Source organism: Microcaecilia unicolor, chromosome 3, assembly GCF_901765095.1.
Source record: "Microcaecilia unicolor chromosome 3, aMicUni1.1, whole genome shotgun sequence".
NCBI classification, from domain to species: Eukaryota; Metazoa; Chordata; class Amphibia; order Gymnophiona; family Siphonopidae; genus Microcaecilia; species Microcaecilia unicolor.
The window spans coordinates 84,824,533-84,841,922 of NC_044033.1; the positions used below are offsets into that span (position 1 = coordinate 84,824,533).

General features: G+C 41.2%; 1 protein-coding gene across 1 annotated transcript in view; it reads left to right on the forward strand.

The window, feature by feature from the left end:
• ALK (ALK receptor tyrosine kinase) overlaps positions 1-17,390 on the forward strand; it is a 75,562-nt gene that overhangs the window by 23,232 nt on the left and 34,940 nt on the right. The window contains 3 exon segments of the mRNA XM_030196122.1: positions 4,241-4,331; positions 8,352-8,416; positions 11,016-11,145. Of these exon segments, the coding sequence (XP_030051982.1) occupies positions 4,241-4,331; positions 8,352-8,416; positions 11,016-11,145 (286 nt within the window).

Consider the following 17,390-nt stretch of genomic DNA (forward strand, 5'->3'; position numbering starts at 1 on the left):
TGTTTAAAAGAAGCACTGACCACGGAATTTTAATATTGACCTTGTTCTTCTTAGCTGCCATTGCATTTGAATAGTCCTTGAAAAGTAGCACTTTGGTTCCTTCATACCTGATTTCATGGCATTTCCTATGTCTATATTGCTTGAGTAGGAGTGGAGTAACATGATTGTATTGACGAAGGTAAAGAGAATAGTCAGCAGGACAGATTGGGCTGTATGTAAGGGGGTTTCCTTGAAATAGCATCAGCGAAACATGGCACATGTCGGATTAGAGTGCCCCCCCTGCCAAAACTCGATAAGAAGATTTAACTAAGATGAGAACCTGTTTTGGATAATTTCCTGATATAAATGTTTATTATAAAAAATAGAAAAACAGGAAGATAACAAGAACCGATGAATTAGTGAGTACATAAATCTCGGGGAAGAAAGCCAAAATACTTTGAGTGGCAATGCAGAGGTTCATATATTGGTTATATCAAATGTATAAACAGTGCTTATTTTATGGATGAAAATACATTTGATATACTTCATTAGCCATTATATTGTGTTGTAGATTATAAAAGCTTCATGTAAAACATTTAATATAAGATCTATTACTGTTCTTGGGCACGTTGTTACTTGTGCTTCCCAAGCCAATATCTGTAAGCAACCATTTTTTTCAATTACTAATAGAAAATGATTAGTTATGTCTATGATGCTCAAGTTCCACATGAAACAAGCATAAACAATTTGAGCTTTACAGTGATACATTTAAATTTGCAGACATAAGCTAAAGCACAGTCTTCAGGCTCCAAAGTATGCCTCACAACATCGATCTATGGAAACAAAATTGATATCAGTGATGAAGAAACCACATTTTTTGATAAAATTATTTTATGCTAAAAAATAAGAATGCCAAGATATTAAACAACCATGGAGCTCATTTTTGAAAGAGAAAAATGTTCAAAAAATGTCATAAAGCAGCATTTGGATGTTTTTCTTCTCAAAACATCCAAATCAGTATTTTTGAAACCTATTTTGCAGGCGTTTATCTATGCAATTCATCTGCAGTGCCCAAATCACAAGGAGGTATGTTGGGACATTTCAGGGATGGGATGAGGGCAGGCTTAGGGCATGCCTGACACTTGGACGTTTTACAGCCTTTATGGAACAAACCAAAAACGTCCAGGGTGAAAATCTAAACGCTTTGGTCTAGACCTTTTTTAGAACGAATAAGGCAAAATACGGTGCCCTAAATGACCAGATGACCACTGGAGGAAATCAAGAATGACCCCCCCCCCCCTCTTACTCAGTGGTCACTGACCCCCTCCCACCCCCCCAAAATGAGAATAAAAATATTACTTACCAGCCTCTATGACAGCCTCAGATGTTATAACCAGGTCTATTAGAGCAGCATGCAGATCCCTGGAGTAGTCTAGTGGTCAGTGCAGTGCACTTTATACAGGTGGACCCAGGCTCATATCTCCCCCTACCTGTTACACTTGTGATGGAAACTGTGAGCCCTCCAAAACTCACTATAAACCCACTGTACCCACATATAGGTGCCCCCTTCATCCAAAAGGGCTATTGTAGTGGTGTTACAGTTGGAGGTAGTGGGTTGTGGGTGGATTTTGAAGGGCTCAGCAAACAATATAAGAGAGCAACGGTGAGATGTGTACCTGGGAGCATTGATATGAAGTCCACAGTAGTGCCCCCTAGCATGCCCCATTGCTCTCCTGGGATGTCTACTAAAAATGCTGGCCCCTCCTACATCCGAATGACTTGATTTTCTATGTTTTTCACTTGTACTTTTTTTATGTCGTGAAGAGATTGATGCACACACCACAAAAACGTGTTACAAATGGTAATTTTGAAAAAGAATACTTAGACATTTTGCATTTTTGAAAATGGTCATGTTTTCTATTTGGATTTGGGGTGTTTAGCACAAAATGTCCAAAGTTCAGCTTGGACATCATATCGAAAATGCCCCTCCATATTTTGGAATTTATTAAAGGAGACCTGAGAATGAAAACTGAGTTTGAAGACTAGAGCGTTCATAGTCCTAATTAAAAATGTAAATTACTGTCAGGTAATCTCTCTGGAAAAATTTTCCATGAAGGGCTTTATAAAATTATCCACTTTGCTTTCTGAGATTTTCTACTATGATTTCCATTATTTACATTTTGTTTACTTGTTCATTTGCCTGATCCTCAGCCAATAAATGTGTGCTTTTCTGTTTCATCAGACTGTTTCCTAATATCAACTAGTGCTCTGTTAAGTGTGTCTATTTTCTGATATGTTTTGTAAAACTTGACTTCTACTCCAGTAGCAACTCCCTTGATCACCTTAAACACAAGCCCCCTGATATTCAGCGTTGTTTAACCAGTCGGCAATGGCTGCTGATCTTTTAAATAGCTTTTAACCGGCTAACTGCCGATAGGAGCTTAACTGGTTGACGCTGAATATCAACTTAACCAGTTAAGTTCCGGCTGCCAAAAGTGAAACCAGAAACTCAATGCTGATCGCCAGATATGTGCCAAGTTAAAAAGTAATTACTCTGGTTTGTTTAAATTGCATCACCTGACCTTTGTTGGTCTTTGAAAAGGTATCATGATCTACAAAGATTCCAGTAATTCTCTTGAGAGGAGACAGAATTTCAGCTATTATTTTTACATTCCTTCAGAAAGCAGACTTTCAAAAGATTCACCCCAAAACATTTACAACTGGTTGTGTTGCCATTCACACAGTTGTGGACCTGGAGAATAGTTTTGAGCATATAAATGAATTTGCTTTGTGAAGTTACAATCATAATGACATTAGACATACAATAGAAATAGAGCCCTAGTCACTATACAGTGACATAGGATCTGAAGTGCTTTACCAGAATTTGTTACAGCTATATGCAGATAAGGTTTTGCCTGCCTAGGTGAGTCTTGGTAGTTTCTGCAAAATCCATTCCATATAATAGTTCACTCCTTAGAGTTCAAACCGATACTAATACCAGAAGAGCCATGCATTTGGGCATAATGGGCTGGATTCAGTAAATGGTGCTCAAAATTTGGCACCAGAAAAATTTGGCGCTAAGCATGATTCTAAAAAAGGAGCATGCCCTTTATAGAAACCGATTTCTGACCCTAACTTTAGGCGCCAGACTTATGCCTGCTGAAACCTGATGTAAATGATGGCACCCAAGTTAGGCATGAAGCTGTGTTCTATAAATATTGTTCAGAACTTTTCGAAATGCCCTGATGTGCCCATGGCCATGCCCCCTTTTGAGTTATGCGCTATTAGAGTTAGGTACCATGCTGTATAGAATAGTGTGCAACCAAATGCATATACAAATTTTAACACCAATAATTGCCAATTAACACAAAGAATTGGTTTTTAGCACCCAATTATTGATAGTTAAGGTTTAAGGGCTTATTACTGAATTAATTTGAGCAGGCAAATCTGGGTGCCATATATAGGGACAGACTTAAGGATCTCAATGTGTATACTTTGAAAGAAAGGTGGGAGAGGAGAGATATGATAGTCATTTAAATACCTATGTAGCATAAATGCAATGGAGGCGATTAAAAGGAAGCTCTGGAATAAAGGGGCATAGAATGAGGGTGAAAAAGGATAGACAGAAGGAATCTGAGAAAATACTTTTTCATGAAAAGGGTGGTGAATTTGTGGAACAGCCTCCTGGTGGACTTAGTAGAGTTGAAAACTAACTGAATTTAAGAATGCTTGGGACACGTACATAAGATTTTTAGGGGAGAGGAATAAGTAGTTCATGGCCATGGATGGGCAGACTAGATAGACCATATAGTCTTTGTCTGCCTTCATTTTTCTATATTTCTAAGAAATTGGAGAAGAGTTGTAAAACTAAAAAGTCCGGGATGAGTGAAAATACAACAGCACAGGCAAGCATGAATAGACAAATCACTCAAGATGGAGGCAGACTAGCTGTTGTTCCATCCATCAGTGTCACATTTATTGGTTCCCATTTAACACTGTGCTACAACTTTTTTTTTTTTTACCACTGCCCAAGTACAAGGAGAAAAGCCATAAAACTGAGTTCTGCTTTATAACCCATCAAGATTGCAAAGGCTAGCTAAACCAAGTTCCCACATACTGCAGTTAACAAGCACCCAAAAGCAGTCCCTGCAGGCTTTTTAGGACAAAAGACAGCACTCCAAGGAGTGGGAGCAGCCTTAATTAGATGGATTCACTTCCATTTTGCTGAACCATAAAGTAACAAGTTTATTTTTAAATTCAGGGGTCTTGGCCATGGAGCATTTGGCGAAGTGTATGAAGGTCAAGTGTCAGCAAGCCCAAATGACCTCAATCCCTTAAAAGTGGCTGTGAAAGTAAGTATTGGTAACTGACTAAGGTAATACCATTACACCAAGGCCTCAATTTAATTTATTTTTTCATATGTACTGTTCCCGAAAGCACGGCCTCCTAAATAAATTACAGTGGCATAAAGATAATGTTAAACTAATTATGGTAAATATGATGAACTTATCTGTTCAACAAAGGAATTCTACCATCAGGTCGCTATGGGATTAAGTTTTACTCAATAAGGCTTTTCAATGCTGGAACTGTGATATTGAACAAGACAACTACAAGAGAGCAGCCAATACACTAAGCAGCAAAGGGAAAGGATCAGAAAGATACTTTTCAGCATCAATATTGCTACTCTGATGACAAAAACAAGAAAACAAAAATTTCACAGAAAACAAATTCTCTTCTTCAGAGATTTTATTACCTTTATTTGCCCCCTAATTGTATAACTTTACAGGGAAATTCTGTAAACGGTTCCTTAGAAGTATGTCCCCCTTTTACACATCATTGGTGCCAATAATCAGCAGTGAAGCATGTATATGCACTATAAATACTGCCTAAGTGCAAGGGGGTGTACAAGTGGGTGGAGCATGCATGGACCATGGATGTGTTGCCAGACAGTGCACACAACTTATACCGGCCAATATTCAGCTCTATCTAACCTACCAGAAATGGCTCCTGGACGGTTAAATAGCACTTAACCAGCTAAACGCTAATATTAACTTGGCTGGTTACGTTTCAGCAGGCCAAAAAACACCCCCGGATATTCACCAGTCACCAGAAGTGGCCTGGCATTGAATATCCGGGCTCACCGCCAATCGCGGCACTCATTAGGCTTGCCTGTCGTGGGCTGGATATTGGCCGAATACTAATATTTGTGAACAATGATTTGGTGCACCTAGGCACAACCAGGGGCGTAGCCAAACTTCGGCGGCCATGACTTGTCATAAATGATCACGCCTAACTTTAAGCATGCCAAAGCAGGTTTATGCTAGTATTGTGGCACCTACTTCTTGGCTCCAAATTATAGAATTGCCCCATTAGGGCCTAACTGTAAGTGCCATTTGTGTGTTAATATTATAAAATGCTAGCACTTACGCACATAAATGTCACATTCACGCACATAAATGCTATGTGCGTGCACAGCGGTATTCTATAATGTGAGTGCAGAAGTCGCATACCCTCTAATTCTATAAAAGTCACCAAAAATTGTATGCACAAATTTGGGCGTGCTCGTAATTTGCACAGGTAATTTGATTGAATATTGACTAATTAGTGCCAATAATTGGCCTTTTAAGAGGCAATTATTGTCACCAATTAGATTTAATTGGAATTTACGTGCGTAAATTAAGGCGCAGGATCCGCACCTAAAGTTTATGGGCGATCTGAAAAAGGGGGTGCAGAAATGGGAGAGTCACAGGCATAATGGAGCCTTCCTAAAATTAACATGCACACCCAATGTAAGTGCATACATTTGCAGCATGTTTCAGTTGGTGCAAATGGCCACACCTAAAGTTAGGCACAATTCCCAGGCACAAGCGCTATTCTATAAACTGTGCCTGACTTTCAGCGCAGCTTGTAGAATACAGTTTTTTTTGGCACTGCTTTTTTTGGGGTGCCATTTATAGAATCTAGCCCATAGCACATAATTGCAAGGGGACATTCTCAGGGGAGGCGCATGGATGGGGCATTGGCGTGTCAATCAATTGCACGCTTAGGGTATGGAATACTGTCACTTATATGCTAAAGTACCGCATTTAGGCATGTGCGTTTACACCTGTCATAGACATGGCATAAATGGGCATGCTTAAATGTTAAACAAAAAGTGAGGGAGAGAATCCAACAAATATATCTGAAGTACACGCAAAAGGATTCTCTTGTAGATTGGATTCTGAGCAGTATTGAAAAATAAGGACGAAGAAAAAGCCTCAAGAAGCTCTTGGCTAGAAAAAGTCATAACAGCAGGACTGCTTCATCATTGGCAAAAAAAAACCTCCTTACAAAGTGACAGCTTATAAAATAATCTTTAAGTAGTACTTACCTGTGTGGTCATTCCTTTCTCCAAAAAACAGACCGAGACCAACGGTGGCCAGCGTTTCATCTTACTGCATCAGGGTCTAATGGCCAGGATTCTGTGAAAAAAATGGAAACATCAGCACAGAATACAACAATTTCACGTCACTACACATTCATACAAGTACTCAAACTGGTCACGTGGAACTCCGTTTCTCACTCGACAGCAATAGGAAGACTGCGCTGGAAGAAAATGGCGACCCTTTTAAAGGGATTGACATCAGACGCCCAGAGAACACCTACCAATGAAAAAATGTCTGACATCAACCCCTTTAAAAGGGTACTTGTATGAATGCGTAGTGACATGTGAAATCGTTGTATTCTGTGCATGCTTAAATTTTGCCATGAAAATGCTGACTTACATTAGTATTCTATGATGGAATCTGGGCATCCAGATATGGTTATAGAATTCACGCTCATCACATCTAAATATTGTTCCTCTCCACCCCCTTAATGCATCAAACACCCTCCCCCTGAGATATCTCCAGTACCCCTCAGCCCCAAAGGTGCCTATCGAAAGGGTGGCAGGAGTGATCTCTGCTTGCTGCTCCCCTGGCAGTTCCACCTTGAAAAATGGTGCTGCCTGGCTTGTAGTACCTGAACCCTGCAATACATTGTATTGGAGCAACATAAATGTAACCCATATTCTGCTCTAGGGCTAAACAGGGACTACTTCTTTCACATAGCTGAAGTAACTCTTTGATGAAAAACAAGAAGTATGAGTGTAACTTCCCTTTTACCAACCTTAGTGTTGAGTCTTCTGTCTCCAGATCTCATTAGATCTGAAGATACTCCTTACACCTGGGTGCATAAAAATTCCTCCTTTGAACCTCAGCACCCTCCTAGGATATGATAGTGAGCTACAGGAACTGAATAACCACTAAACCTGCCATAGTTCTGAAATCCACTGCAGACCCCACATAATGTGGCTCAATATAATGTGGAATTGCTTCTAAGCCTGGTAAAGGGTTGGACCCAGTATTTTTTGTTGTTGTTGTTGTTGTTGTTATTACATATTACTCTGTAAACTCAATATAATGCAGGTTCACTTACAATGTGTTAAAATATCATGCATTATATGGGTTCTACAGCATACCATGTTTATACTGTGAGGTCCATGTCCTAAATGGTGTTAAAAGTGGCGTGGGATTTAACACTGGTTTTGCACTGAGTATTAATAGCTGATGCACAATATAATGATATACAGAATCCACTAGCATCGACATGGTCATAATAAAAGACAGCATGCACATGGTAATGCAAATGTTAGTAAGCCATAAAAGGATTAGTTAGCTCAGAAAAACCTGCTGCCCAAAACAAGCGCAACCTTCCTGCTTTGCCATTTGGGTCAGAGTATCTTTGGCACTATTTTGAATTTTATTGCTGCAACCAACGGGACAGAAACCAGCAAATCTCTGCTGGCAAAGACTCGGGGTGGGGGCTGAGAAATTCTATCAAAAACGTAAGGAAATTCTGGAAGATCTGAGCAAAAGAAGCTACTATGACTGAAGAAGGGGGTCTAAAGGTTATGCTTGTATTGGGGGAGGGATCTGAAGGGGATTTTATGGTGACACCAAGGCTGGTGGTTGTCTTCCAGGGGGGTGTTGGAGGTCCAGAATACAGTCATCGTTAGTAGGGGATGAGTGGAGGGGGCTTCAATGGTCATGTGACAGGGAAAGATTCAGCGGCCACCAGCAGGAATGTTAACATGTTCCGGTATTAACAATAGATACATTATGTAGCATTAATCTCCACTGAGATGACTGGCGTAATATTTTTTTACAAAACAGCTCATTTGCATCTGCATTACATCAACTCCATGGCGCTCCGCGCAAATAACATGCATTTCACATGTGCTAATTTGCATCCTCAGTATAGCTGTGCATCAAAAGGATGTTCTGGAGATGTATGTGTACAAAGCAGAGAGACAGACTGCTAAACCACACGATTTTTCCTACCTATCTTTCCAGACCTTGCCAGAAGTATGCTCTGAACAAGATGAGCTGGACTTCCTCATGGAAGCTCTTATCATCAGGTACTGTACCAGAGAGAAACAGACTGTTCCTGCATAGGAGCACTTAGCCATTGCTGCTTAAATGAATGAGTGTGTACAGAAGAACCCCATTAAGCTACCTTGTGAATGCCATAAAATAGTGACTCGAATATATACATTAAAAAATCCCAGAACAAAACTACCGGTAATGTAATACCAAAATATAATAAAAAACTGGAGTACAAAAAAAAACTGTGGTAGAACCTATATGTATATCTAGTTCAATCTGGCTCAATATATTATTTAAAGTGTAACATTTCCCTTCTGTGTTTACTTATCTTATCTCTGAGAATTCCCTCTTTCACTTAAAAGAATGTAGGGATCATATTTTTGTCTCTTACTATGGCAGCATGATAAGACAAGTAATGGTAATGTGGATAGTGGAGGGGAAAACAATTAAAGCAGATCCAGTAATGTAAAAAGGACGGAAACTTGTTTGATGGGGGTGCAAGGCAGCAACAACATCCACATGTTCTGTCAAGTGCATGAGCACCAGAGATTCCATTACTTTAGCAAGAAAGAGGAGATTGGACACTGGGAAGTAGTTGGCAACATTCCCCACCGATGAGTGGAGTTCATTTTGCTTGGGGCAAACCACAGCAGATTTCCAAAGAGAAGGGAATTTCCCCAAAGCAAAGCTCGCAGATATAGCAGTAATGACCCAGGAATAAAAGGAAGGGAGGTCTAGTCAATGATCAGGGGTCATGGGGGGCAGTAGCAGAGCTAATGGTTTTAATATCTCAAGAAATGGAGTGTAATGATGGAGGGTCAAAAAAGAAAGCAACTGTGTACCAGACAGGAGAGGCAGTCACCAGGAGTCAAACCAGAAAGCTCTATTAATGGAGGAAGGGGAAGGCATTCCTATACAAGCAGTTTCTACTTTCTGAGAAAGTTGCTAGAGTGGAGGATATGGGTGTTGCAGCAGAAGGGATCGTCGGGGAGGGCTGTATAAGATTTTACTATACTGTAGAGGACCTTTGGATTTGATGCTCGTTCTATACATTGGGAATAATATTTTCTCTTTGTGGCATATATTTGCCATTTATAAGTATAGGCCAACTGCTTGTAAGCCAGCAGTAGAGAGGGGGGTCTTATGCTTCCTCCAGACATGATCACGATAATGCAGTTGGGAATGAGTCATTCTGAGTTCAGCAGAATATCAGCTTTTACCCTTAGAAGGAGCAACAGAAGGAAGAATCCGCAATTGAGCTACAACATCTACTCCAGTTCGGAGGGTTACTCCGGATATCAGCATCAACTTAGCTTTAACATTTTATTAACCTTGTTATAGATGAATGAAATTACTTTTTCCAACTTCTCCCCACCATCTCCACCTCTGCCAAACAGAAGTAAAGCAATCTCAGAATAGAAAGAGATAGCATATTAGATATTATTGGACTCATTTTCAAAATTGAAAAACGTCTAAAAAGTGGCTTAAAGCAGCATTTGGACATTTTTCTCACAAAAACGTCCAAAACAGTATTTTTAAAACCTATTTTTAGACATTTTTCTATGAAGTCTGTCAGAAGTGCGCCCAAATCTCAAGGGGGCATGTCAGGGGCGTGTTCAGGCCGGGACTTGGGTATTCCTACGTCTTAGACATGTTTCAGCCGTAATGGAACAAAACAAAAACGTCCAGGACTAAAACTTAGACATTTTGAGCTAGACCTGTTTTTATAACAAATAAGGCACAAAAAGGTGCCGTAAATACCCAGATGACCACTGGAGGGAATCAGGGATGACCTCCCCTTATTCCCCCAGTGGTCACTAACCCCCTCCCACCCCCAAAAATGTGATTAAAAATATTACTTGCCAATCTCTATGCCAGCCTCAGATGTTATACTCAGGTCCATTAGAACAGCATGCAGGTCCCTGCAGTAATCTAGTGGTGGGTGCAGTGCACTGCAGACAGGTGGACCCAGGCTCCTACCTCCCCCTACCTGTTACACTTGTGGACGAAACTGTAAGCCCTCCAAAACTCACCAGAAACCCACTGTACCCACATATAGATGCCCCCTTCACCCTAAGGGCTATAGTAGTGGTGTACAGTTGGGGGTAGTGGGTTTTGGGAGGCTCAGCAGACAAGGTAAGGGAGCAATGGTGAGATGTGTACCTGGGAGCATTTTATTAAGTCCACGGCAGTGCCCCCTAGGGTGCCCTATTGCTTTCCTGGGATGTCAGGGGGACCAGTCCACTAAAAATGCTGGCTCCTCCTACAGCCCAATGGCTTGAATTTGTGAGTTTTGCACTTGGACTTTTTTTTTTTTTTCGAAAATGGACCAAAAAACAAAACATCCAAATCATAAAACCTTGTTCAAAACGGTATTTTTGAAAAGAAAAGGTAGACGTTTTTCTTTTTTGAAAATGGCCTTCTTTTTTGCAAAACGTCGTATCAAAAATGCCCCTCCATGTCATATATGGATGTTTGTGACATGATTCCCTTTGTCAGAGAAAGTAAGCCTCCTCAAATCTTTCTCCAAAGAAGAGACGTAAAGGAATCTAATGTTTGAAATTACCCCTCCAGTAAAGCAGAGCATTATTGTCATTTTAACGCAAGTTCTTCTGTCCTCTGTCTCTACAGCAAATTCAACCACCAGAATATTGTGCGTTGCATTGGTGTAAGCTTGCAGACCCTGCCTCGCTTTATCCTGCTGGAACTGATGGCTGGAGGGGACCTGAAATCCTTCCTTAGGGAGACACGGCCTAGACTGGTAAGATGGATTCCTACAAGGGCACTACACTCTGGGATCATTTCATTTTATCTTTTGCATGCTAAGGAGGCAGTTCTATAAAAGGGTGCTAACATTTAGGTGCCATATTTGTGCGGGCAGTGAGCACATTCTATAAGAAAACTTATAAGTATGATTTTAGTATAATCGCGTAAACTGGCTATTCTGTGCCAGCCTGCATATTTATGCCAGGTCTATGGTTGACATAAGTGAGTATGCCTAATGAAGCATTTACATATGTAACTTTCAGTATTCTATGAGCCTATGTAAATCTCAACCCTGCCTATTGCATGCCCATGTGGAATGCAATACACAGCGAATCCAAGAATAAGTTCTCAGTATGAATATCTTTATTGAAATATCACCCAACATGGCCCACGTTTCATCCACACTAGGGCTGCTTCAGTATTAAAACTACTAAAAAATACTTTTATACCACAATAACCATATTAGTTCTATGTGGTTTACAAATATTAAGAAACCAGGCATACCATACAGTACAAGTAAGAGAGCGCAAAACATGTCACGCTCTCAAATAGAGCATTCTCTGAGAAAGTAGTGTGTGATGTGCAACACTGCACTGGAGAGCTTTGCCACGTTCTGTTTGAGAATGTGATACTTCAATAAAGATATTCATATTGAGAACTTTTTCTTGGATTCACCATCCAGCTTATAATCGAAAGAGAAAAACACCTATATTTCGACCCAAATCGTGAGATGGGCGTTTTTCTCGCAAAGGTGCCCAAATCGGTATAATCGAAAGCCAATTTTGGGTGTTTCCAACTGCACTCTGTCGCGGAAACGAATAAAGTTGATGGGGCGTATCGGAGGCGTGGTGGAGGCGGGACTGGGGCGTGATTATCAGCCGAGGAGAGATGGGCGTCTTTAGCTGTTAATTGAAATAAAAAGGCATTTTGACCGCGATTTTGGGTCACTTTTTTGGACCCTTTTTTTTCACGAACAAGTCCCAAAAAAGTGCCCCAACTGCCCAGATGACCACTGGAAGGAATCGGGGATGACCTCCCCGGACTCCCCCAGTGGTCACTAACGCCCTCCCACCAAAACAAAACCCACTTTACAAACTTTTTTTCCAGCCTCTATGCCAGCCTCAAATGCCGTACCCACCTCCATGACAACAGAATGTGTTTGATCCTGTCACAGCCTTTCCCTGGGTCAGATGTGGCTCTCGGGTGCAGTACAGGGTCACATCAGCATTGCATTGTGGTGAGTGTAGGGTATTGGGCTCCGTGATTTCATTAGCTTGTGTTACAGTCTCATGATGTTGGTAGTTGGTAGGCTCTTCTCCCATGGTGCTTTTCCCCCTGTCTACTGGGTCAGAGTGTGCCCTGTTGTGTTTCCGGTAGTCCATGAGGTAGTGGCCATTTTTGTAAGCCAGTTTTAGATCCCTTCCATGTGTTAGCCACATTAGAGAACTTAGTTCTTACCTTGAATGTGGCTGAAAGAGGGCATTGTACAACATTCTGCTAGTCTGACCTGCTAATCTCACTACCAGGGAGACTTGTTGCCAGTGGTGGGGCACAACTTCTGATATGCAGTTAACTGTGAGTAAGCGTGCTTATTCCAATAAAGGACGTTTTCGGAGAGATTAGTCTTCAGGTGTAAACTGGTGTGCCAATGTTATACAGCAGTAACAAGTCCTAGAGGCCTGCGTGTATGCAGGTCCCTGGAGCACTTTTAGTGGGTACCGCAGTGCACTTCAGCCAGGTGGACCCAGGCCCATCCCCCCCACCTATAACACTTATGCTGGTAAATGGGAGGCCTCCAAAACCCACTGTACCCACATGTAGGTGCCCCATTCACCCCTAAGAGCTATGGTAGTGTTGTACATTTGTGGGTAGTGGGTTTTGGGGGAGGGGGTTGGGAGCTCAGCACCTGTGGTAAGGGAGCTATGCATGTGGGAGCTTTTTCTGAAGTCCACGGCACTGACCTAGGGTGCCCAGTTGGTGTCCTGGCATATCAGGGGGGTGAGTGTACTACGAATCGTGGCCCCTCCCACGACCAAATGGCTCGGATTAGGACGTTTTTGAGCTGGGCGTTTTTAGTTTCCATTATCGCTAAAAAAACCAAACGCCCAGCTCAAAAACGTCCATTTTTTCGAAAATACGGTTCGGCTCGCCCCTTCACGGACCCGTTCTCGGAGATAAACGCCCATGGAGATAGGCGTTTCCGTTCGATTATGCCCCTCCATGTATTGCATCTACTTTTGGTGTGGATCTGAAGACCCTCTCTGTTCTTTGTATACCCATATGGAATGCCCCAACAATTACTCACTAAGCCAGTGGTTCCCACACCCACCCTGGAGGCACCCCAACCAGTCAGGTTTTCAGGATACGACAATGAATATTCACGAGAGAGATTTGTATGCACTGCTTCAACTGCATGCAAATCTCTTCATGATCATTCATTGTGGAGATACTGAAAACCTGATTGGCTGGGGTGCCTCAGGACCAGCTTTGGGAACCACAGCACTAAGCAATTTTAGCATGTGATTATAGAATAATGGTTAGGCCCACTTCGGCCATTTACACACGGAAGTATACATGGAAATAGTCTATAAATTTAAGTACACAAATGTCCCCAAATTCTATAAAAGTTGCCAAAAATTGTGCACTCAATTTAATTGAATAATGAGCTAATTAGTGACAATAATTGGCTTTTTAATAAGCAATTATTGTCACTAATTAGACTTAATTGGAACACAGGATCCGCACCTAAATTTTATGCATGAGTAAAAAAAAAAGGGGGGTGCGGAAATGGGAGGGTCATGCGGAATGGGGATGTGCCTAGCATTTACGCGTATTATTATGTAATACGGGGATACGCACCCAATTTAGACATGTACATTTACACCACGTTTTAGTTAGTGCAAATAGCCGTGCCTAAAGTTAAGTGTGAGCTTTAAGTGCAGCTTATAAAATAATGCTTTTTCGGTGCCATATATAGAATTCACCCCATGGTGCTTAAGTTTAGGTACCTCTCTTATACAGTTGCTTGCATGTGCCACCTTGACAGCTTGCAGGTATATATGCACAAATTTGTCTGTGCAATTTCACAGTATAAGAGCCCTTTTTCGTGTGCAAAATAGGCTTTAGAAATTTATTTGCATTAAGGGCCAGATTCAAGAAAGAGCGCCAAACTTTAGACACCGGGATGATGCATGCTAAGAAACATAGAAACATGATGGCAAATAAGGGCCAAATCATTCCTCAAACTACTCAGATGCATCAAAAACACCTTACCTAGCACCTTGCATCTAAATTACCTACCTTAGCTTATTATCGACTGTATCTAAGATCATGTAATAACTGCATCATAACAACACTCTGTAAGCCACATTGTGCCTGCAAAAAGGTGGGATAATGTGGGGTACAAATGCAATAAATAAATAAAATAATAATAATTCAGTGTGCCCATCCTGAATAACCACTAACTCCTCCTTTTCCTATGAGATCCCACGTGCCTGACCCACCCAGAAATTTATGAAAATGATATGAACTAAACATCTCAACGGTTTATACTTTCTAGTACTCACTTTTCACATGGAATTCATTTGTATGTTTGATTTTCATCATTGCAAAAATGACTCATCATTTTTTTTCCATTTTTAGTGTTTTGGTTTTCAGGTTTTTATCATTGTCCAGTGTTTGATTCAGAGCTATAAACTGACCTTGCAACAAATATGTAGCATGATAAATATTCTTTGCAAACTTGATATAATGTCCAGGACTAAAACTTAGACATTTTGAAGTAGACATGTTTTTATTACGAATAAGGCATAAAAAGGTGCCCTAAATAACCAGATGACCACTGGAGGGAATCAGGAATGGCCTCCCCTTATTCCCCCAGTGGTCACTAACCCACTCCCACCCCCCAAATGACAAACATTACTTACCAATCTTTATGCCAGTCTCAGATGTAATAGTCAGGTCCATTAGAACAGCATGTAGGTCCCTGGAGTAATCTAGTGTTGGGTGCAGTGCACTGCAGACAGTTGGACCCAGGCTCCTTCCTCCCCCTACCTGTTACACTTGTGGAGGAAACTGTGAGCCCTCCAAAACTCACCAGCAACCCACTGTACCCACATATAGGTGCCCCCTTCACCCGTAAGGGCTATGGTAGTGGTGTACAGTTGAGGGTAGTGGGTTTTGGGTGTGTTTTGGGAGGCTCAGCACACAAGGTAAGGGAACAATGGTGAGAAGTGTACCTGGGAGCATTTTATGAAGTCCACTGCAGTGTCTCCTAGGGTGCCCTATTGATGTCAGGGGGACCAGTGTACTAAAAACGCTGGTTCCTCCTACATCCCAATGGCTTGATTTTGTGTGTTTTGCACTTGGATGTTTGTTTGTTTTTTCAAAAATGGACCAATAAAAAAAATGTACAAATCACAAAATGTCCAAAACACCAAGCGTCCATTGTATTTTCGAAAAAAAAGATAGATGTTTTTCTTTTTCGAAAATGACCTTCTTCCCTATTCGCATTTTGGATGTTTTTTTGCAAAATGTCCAAAGTCGGACTTAGACGTCATATCGAAAATGCCCCTCCACGTGCACGCATACACCTGTAGAAAATTCTATATATGGTGCCAAATGTTAGAGGCTAACCTCACGCAAACTTTTCACAGCAAAAAAAGCGCTCTACTAGTGAAAGGTTCGAAATGGGGTAGAAACGGCAGATCCGATTTTTTAAAAAGGTTCCAGTGGAGATCCGGGAAATTATAGACCAGTGAGTCTGACGTTGGTGCAGGGCAAAATGGTAGAGACTATTATTAAGAACAAAATTACAGAGCATATTCAAAAGCATGGATTAATGAGACAAAGCCAACATGGATTTAATGAAGGGAAATCTTGCCTCACCAATCTACTACATTTCTTTGAAGGGGTGAACAAATGTGGATAAAGGTGAGCCGGTTGATATTGTGTATCTGGATTTTCAGAAGGCGTTTGACAAATTACCTCATGAAAGACTCCAGAGGAAATTGGAGAGTCATGGGATAGGAGGCAGTATTCTATGGTGGATTAAAAACTGGTTAAAAAAAGAAAACAGAGAATAGGGTTAAATGGTCAGTATTCTCAATGGAGAAGGGTAGTTAGTGGGGTTCCCCAGGGCTCTGTGCTGGGACCACTGCTTTTTAACATATTTATAAATGACCTAGAGATGAGAGTAACTAGTGAGGTAATTAAATTTGCTGATGACACAAAGTTATTCAAAGTCGTTAAATCGCGGGATTATTGTGAAAAATTGCAAGAGGACCTTACGAGATTAGGAGACTGGGCGTCTAACTGGCAGATGACGCTTAATGTGAGCAAGTGCAAAGTGATGCATGTGAGAAAGAGGAACCCGAATTATAGCTACGTGATGCAAGGTTCCATGTTAGGAGTCACAGACCAAGAAAGGGATCTAGGTGTCGTCGTTGATGATACGTTGAAACCTTCTGCTCAGTGTGCTGCTGCGGCTAAGAAAGCAAATAGAATGTTAGGTATTATTAGGAAAGGAATGGAAAACAAAAATGAGGATGTTCCAATGCCTTTGTATCGCTCCATGGTGCGGCCGCACCTTGAGTATTGTGTTCAATTCTGGTCGCCGCATCTCAAAAAAGATATAGTGGAATTAGAAAAGGTGCAGAGAAGGGCGACGAAAATAATAAAAGGGATGGGACGACTTCCCTATTTGGAAAGGCTAAAGTAGCTAGGGCTCTTCAGCTTGGAGAAAAGGCGGCTAAGGGGAGATATGATAGAGGTCTATAAAATAATGAGTGGAGTTGAACGGGTAGATGTGAAGCGTCTGTTCATGCCTTCCAAAAATACTAGGACTAGGGGGCATGCGATGAAGCTAAAATGTAGTAACTTTTAAACGAATTGAAGAAAAGTTTTCTTCACTCAACATGTAATTAAACTCTGGAATTTGTTGCCAGAGAATGTGGTAAAGGTGGTTAGCTTAGCGGAGTTTTAAAAAGGTTTAGACAGCTTCCTAAAGGAAAAGTCCATAGACCATTATTAAATGGACTTGGGGAAAATCCACTATTTCTGGGATAAGCAGTATAAAATGTTTTGTACATTTTTGGGATCTTGCTGGGTATTTGTGACCTGGATTGTCCACTGTTGGAAACAGGATGCTGGGCTCGATGGACCTTTGGTCTTTCCCAGTATGGCAATACTTATGTACTTATGTGAAAAAAGCACACATGCTCATTTATAGATTAGTGCCTA